Here is a 6856-nt window from a genome sequence, read left to right as displayed (position 1 = left end):
CATAATGACATCATGATGACATCATTATGACTTTATTCATCACTTAAAAGTTATCTGGACAAAAATGACACAAAAGTGACTTCGAGATGACAAAAAGAATCATTAATCTCAAGTCCTCTAAGATAATTGTATACTTTTACGATTTATGCCACTTGAATATATTATTGTTAGAGTATGTTATTTTAATCAATAGAGTTCGCTAGGATCGTTTTCCGCCACAGCCAATATGCGATTGTTTTGTTTGTTCATCATTTTTGCGATCTGGGAAATCGTTGAATGGTAGATATTCGGGTACTGTCACGAGTAACAGTACATAAAGCTTTTCTTAGACAGATTGCTGAAAAAATAAAGTTCATCATGTCTGGAAATAAGAATAAGGTAAACTTTAAAACTTATTTCATCACAAAATCCTTTCTTTAATTTTTTAACCTATTTCTTAACCTATTTCTGCACCGCATGACTCATTTGAAAGCTACGATTGAAATCTTCCAGCCTCATTTAGCTTTTTCAATTTTTACTTGTTCTTTCAATTTCTGTTTTATTCTACTCTAATCGTGCCGTGCTATATAATTAATTTATTCCCTATTTTATATTCATAGATTCCACCAATTAAACGAAAGATAGCAGTGAAATATAGAATTAGTGCTATGAAACGTATCAAATTAGCCAAGCTTCAAGCAAGAGCTACAAGATCTATTTTATTCGATTCTGACAATGACAGTGATGATAATAGGATTCCTAATTTGGAGAATATTACTGATTATGATCTTGAGAGTGAAGATTCTTTTGAAAGGAACATAGATTTGCAGGAGAATAGTACCCCTAATTTAGATCCTAATTTTGATTCTTTTGATAATTACATCAGTAGCAGTGAAAACAAAAGTATTATTAGTGATTATATGCATGACAATAGAGATGAGCAAGATAAACAGAATGATGTGAATATAACATTGAACTGTAATGATAAAGAGGACCAGAACAATTATTTATTAAACAGCGGTTAAGGGAATGGGCTTTGCGTGGAATATCAAAGAAAAAAGTTGATGAATTGTTGACTCTGTTACAGCTAATTTTTCCTTCTCTGCCTAAGAGTCACAAGACTGTTGTATACTTCGAGAAAAGTTATTGTCTCTGATATAGATAATGGGCTGTTTTGGTACAAAGGAATAAACCTGAATATTAGACAACTACTTTCTGATGAATATATTCGTCAACATGGTGAAATACTGATAGATGTCAATATAGATAGCATTCCTTTAAGCAAAAGTTCCGAGATGCATTTCTGGCCCATTCTTGGCAAATTTTGGGATTGCAAACATCCCTTTTTGATTGCTGTTTATCTGGGCTCTGGAAGACGTAGTAATGTTAATATTTATCTGGAAAAATTTGCTGTTGAAGTAATTCATCTGTCGTGAAAGGTAAGAATGAAAATAACTTCTATGATTATTTATTAGCACTGTTTTATAAAGAAATAAAGTTTTCTTTCTGAAATTCAAGGTACTTTATCTGAAGTTTTGGACAAGACTTCTCCTGTAGTTAAATCCACAAAAGCTGCAACTTCCCAATCCCGTTCAAACTGTATGTATCTATGTTTTATTGTTTGGTTGATTTTTCAGCTTACATGCATGATATATCAATTAATATTTAAATAGCGTAGTCATGTATTTACTATTCTTCTTACAATGAAATATTGGCTCTCAATTGAATATTTGTTGTAGCGTACAACAATCCATCATGTTTTAATACTCCACCTCTAGAAAATAAATTACTAATAAGTGGAACGTCTCCCTTATCTTTCGGAAAAACTATACCTCTTAATGAAACCTCTACAAAAAGAGATACTTCAACATCTTGTAAATCTCTTGTGACTCTCCAGTCAAATCAGAAGTGTAAGATTATATGTTATTTTTGGGCTATAACAAATTTTCTGCTTACTGTGTATTAAGTCCTTGATTAATTGTTCTGATATATGATTTAACTGTATGTATGTTTCAGCTTCTTTGCCATCGTTGATGAAAAATGTGCATATGCAATTAGGTAAATTGTTAATTCTTTTTTTATTAAATTCTATTTTTTTACTGGTCATTGACAAATAATTTTACGCATTCATTCATAAAAACATTATTCAATCTCCAACCTCTCTCTTTCTTTACTGATTTTTATTCGACTTTAACATCATCATATTGTTACTTCATTTCAGATTCTCGTGTTGCTGCTATTCTTCAGATTTTGGTAGATAGGCAAGAGGAATTGAATGGGAAAGTAGAGCATGTTATTCTGATCCTTCATAAGATTCATCGCAAGTTGGCTCCAGAAGAAGAAACAATTATTAAACCGAAAGAACTCCCTACACTCCCCTTAACTGATGAAGATTCCTTCTCAGATTTTCAAAAGTTTCTTATACATGATACTAACTTTTATCCTGTAAGTTAGTAATTAATGTTATAATAGTGACGAAATTTGCAAGTTGTACTTGATAGCTATATTTTATTTCATTTTTGTAGGTTATTTTTACATTAGCACTATATTTTATATATTTGATTTCTATTAACATTATTTTATTGCATTTTACATGTTTACAAATAAGTTTTATAAAAATTTGCCTGTATCTCAATGAAATCTTTGGCTCTAATAATAGTCTATAATAAAGTTGCGAAACGTGAAAATATTATAAAGTTCTTTACATTTCTTTTTGACTTCAATGACGAAAAGTTCAATTTGTCGATATAAAGAGAAATAATAGTAATCAGTTAATTCATAATTAAATATGTGTACAGTTTGTATTATATATAATTAAATTTCTTTTCTTTTTCAGGTAGATTATTTTGCTAAACTAATGAAAGTTGATGAACACACTGACGAATATACAACTGTCGGCCGTATTCTACCAAAAGTAATTACAAATTCTTTGGCTCGTATGATAAATTATGCAGGATCAGGTTCAGTAAAGTTGAAATTCGAAAATACGAAGCTTCATGAAGCAATTATTTGTAAGTTCAAATTTAGTACATAAACGATATTTCTTATTTTTAAGTGAGCAACATCATTAATCTCTTTTTATACATAGGTGCTGTTTTAAAAGCATTCCCTGATAGCAATTTGGTACAAGCGGAGAAGATGTCACGTTGGTTCTACACAAGTAATCAGCGGAAAATCTAGTCGCGCAAACTCCTCAGCTCATTCGTTTCATTTATCGTTTGTTGTAATGTTTATGAGACCAATTTTTTTATGTAGAACTATTAACTTTAGTAGAGGGATAGAGACACCATAGTGTAGTAGTATAGGGCTTAAATAGGCTATTAATGTTTTGTGCAATGAAGTTTATTTTGTCTTATTATAATAATTTTATAATTATTTTAATCGCGGCGCGCAAATTCCTCAGAACAATTAACTATCGTTTATTTTAATGTTTTAAGTTTGTTATGTAGTAGTATAGGACTTAAATCGGCTGTCATATTTAGTGCAATGACCTTTATTTTCTCTTATAACAATAATTTTATAATTATTTTAATCGTGCACATTCCTCAGAACAGTTAACTATCATTTCTTTAATATTTATAAGACTAAGTTTTTTTACGTATTAGATTTAAATAGGCGGTTAGATTTTATAACTGTTTATGTTTTTTTTACAGTTATATAATTGTTTATGCAAATAAAAGCTACTACCGTTCAATTTTGTGTAATATTCTTCTCTTTGGAAGTCATATTAAAGTCAATATGAGATCAAACATAAGTCACTGAAACATTGCCAAAAATGTATCGAATGAGATCATTATGATTTTTCTGAAATGACTTTTAAGTGATGTCATTATGATGTCATCATGATGTCATTATGAGTTTTATGTTCTACCTGAGTATTCTCTTACTGCTAATAGGACTTAATACGTCTTGTAACCTATATATGTAGAACTTAGAATGATATTATCATTGCAAGGTATAATTCAAGGAATTACTTGATAAATGTTCGTTCCCTCGTATTTAGGCTTCATATAACAATTAGCCATTACAGATACATATCATAAACTGATGAAATGAATGTTGTTAACTTTCACAACGCAGACATTGTATATGATTTTCATTAAGTCCTCAAACCTACCATATGTTACATAATGGCAGCTTTCGGGACAGTAATACTTTTTACTATTGGGTCATTAAGTATGAAACTTTACAAATAGAACATAAATTTTTGCAGTTTTTGGCACATGGACATGATTTATTTTCAATCGAAGTATGCGCCCATGTTATCTACGCACTTCTGCCATTTTAGTGGTAGTTGGTCTATGCCTCTACTATAGAAGCCAGTAGTACGGGAATCGATGAAGTCGCGGAAGGCTGTTTCGACTGCCTATTGAGAATTGAAGAATTTTCCCACCAAGAAGTTGTCCAAATTTCGGAAGAAGTGATAGTCGGTAGGTGATAGATCTGGTGAATATGGTGGATGATGGAGAGTTTCCAATTCCAACTCCTGTAGCTTTGCCACGGTCAGTCGTACAGTGTGCGGTCGAGCATTATCATGCAACAGGATTGGCATTGACCGATTGACCAATTTCGGTTGTTTAATAGCAAGTTGTTGCATCATTTCGTCCAGTTGCTTGCAATATACTTCAGCCGTTATCGATGTACCAGGTTTCATAAAGTTGTAGTAGATAACACCTGACCTGGACCACCAAACAGTCACCATAAGCTTCTTCTGTGTAATGTTGGGTTTCGCGTGATGTCTCGGTGGTTCATCAGCGTTCAACCACTGATGTGAGCGTTTACGATTGTCCACTTTTCATCGCAGGTCACAATTCGATTCAAAAAGATTCATTTTTTTGACGGGAAAGCAAAGAAAGGGAAGCCTCTAGACGTTGCGCCTGCTGCGCATCGGTCAATTCGTGCGGGACCCATTTGTCCAACTTCTTTATCTTACCAATTGCAGCTAAATGAACCAATATGGTGGGTATGGAAACATTGAATATCGATGCCAATTCACGTGTACTTTGAGATGGATCGGACTCTACTACGGCTCTCAAGTGATCATTATCCACCTTCGTCTTTGGTCTTCCACGTGGCTCATTAGCGAGGCTGAAATCTCCATCTCTGAAGTTTTTAAACCAATTGCCCACCGTTGCTTTAGTAGTTGAACCTTCACCAAATACAGCGTTGATATTACGAGCTGTCTCCGACACTGTGGTTCCACGGCGGAACTCATATTCATAAATCACACGAATTTTGGACTTTTCCATAGTTCTATAAAAAAGAATCCACCAATAAAACTAATGAAGATATTTGAACAAACAAATATGACATTTGAAGAGCGAACATACATCTATCACACTAACCTAACCTGATACTGACGTCTGGCGCCAAATTTGAGATAACAAATGTTAAAGATGGCGCTTTTACATTTGTAAAGTTTCATACTTAATGACCCAATATTTAATACTAAATAACTGAGTCTGTTGCAATGTAATATTCGGGACTGAATAATGGCTATTAACACGTTTCAACGAATATTGCAGCTAATTCATCTATAACAATAAATATGTTAAATTAAACTTACAAGAGGAAGTCTCGGCAGTCTCTAATCACCGATTTCAATGAGGTTTTGTTGGTGGCGATGTATAATTACTCATACTTATATAGTGCTAGAGTCGTAGGACCAAAGCCTTAAAACAATACGGTCGATTACCGCTGGAGAGCAAAATCACGTATACGTGTTTTTGCTCTCCAGCTATAGTATGTAATAGTTATCATATGTTAATTATTATTTGGGATAATATAAAAGAAAATAATCTATTGTATATGTATTGTATTGTATGTAGGAATCTCAATAATGATATTTTCAGTACAAGAAACAGTTTAGTGATCAAATTGCTTGAAATGTTCATGATACCTGATAGTCAGACCACCACAATTAGCCGTTATAGATAAATATAATAAATAGGTGAAATAAGCGTTGTTATATAGATTATCGAACATCAATTTTGACATTATTTATATAATTAATTGACTTCATATCATGATGAGCGGTTAGAACGTAGGTATTGTGTATGATTTTCATTAAGTCCTCACAACTACCATATAATATACAATGGCATCTTCCAGGACATTCATATGATTTGTATATTTAATACTAAAGAACTCAGTCTATTATGAACAGTTCGAAATTAGTTCAATAGACTACTTCTTGTAATGAAAATATCATCATTGAGATTCCTACCTCCTACATATAATACATTATCTTCTTTTATACAATCCCAAATAATAATTAACATATGAGTACTAGTACGTAGTAGTCATGAAGTTAACACTTTGCTGGCCGCTGTCACGTATACGTGATTTTGCTCTCCAGTGCCTATCGAACATAGTGGTTTACAGCTTTGGTCCTACTGTTCTGGCAAAATATAAGTATGAGTGAATACGACGCACTCACAAAACTTTATTGAAATCAGTGATTAAAGACTGTCGAGATTTTCTCTTGTAAGATTAATTTAACGTATTTATAATTTAACATATTAATTTAACGTATTGTTATAAATGCTCCCCTCAGAACCATACAACTTTTGTCTGAAACATTTTTGTCTACCGTTCTCAGTTTTCGAGATATTTGGCTGGTACGGGGGGGTCTGGGACACCCTGTATATACATTGATACATTTATATTAATTTCTTAATTTTGTTAACATGTGCTGGAAAGGATTATACAAATGAGTTTATATATAACAATATAAAGACACTTTTCAGGACTTAAATATTTTACTTTGAATATATTAAATAAGAAATATACATATAATACTTTTATTTATCAGAACCGTTACTAAAAATCCTTGTTGGAAAGTATATACTGTGACTCATAATATATATACATGGAT

At 32.2% G+C, this 6856-nt stretch overlaps 1 protein-coding gene across 1 annotated transcript; it reads left to right on the top strand.

Moving 5' to 3' along the window:
- The first annotated feature begins 1482 nt into the window (after nucleotides 1–1482).
- LOC113562935 lies at nucleotides 1483–3335 on the top strand. The gene is made up of 6 exons (XM_026973741.1): nucleotides 1483–1578; nucleotides 1719–1889; nucleotides 1996–2037; nucleotides 2201–2424; nucleotides 2816–2990; nucleotides 3083–3335. Exons 3-6 carry the CDS (start codon nucleotides 2013–2015, stop codon nucleotides 3157–3159), a joined length of 501 nt encoding a protein of 166 aa, XP_026829542.1. The 5' UTR covers nucleotides 1483–1578; nucleotides 1719–1889; nucleotides 1996–2012; the 3' UTR covers nucleotides 3160–3335.
- Nucleotides 3336–6856: the final 3521 nt, after the last annotated feature.

This window comes from Ooceraea biroi, chromosome 11 (genome assembly GCF_003672135.1).
Source record: "Ooceraea biroi isolate clonal line C1 chromosome 11, Obir_v5.4, whole genome shotgun sequence".
Lineage (NCBI taxonomy): Eukaryota > Metazoa > Arthropoda > Insecta > Hymenoptera > Formicidae > Ooceraea > Ooceraea biroi.
The sequence above is the reverse complement of the archived record's forward strand: the minus strand, read 5'-3'. Positions and strand labels throughout refer to the sequence as shown.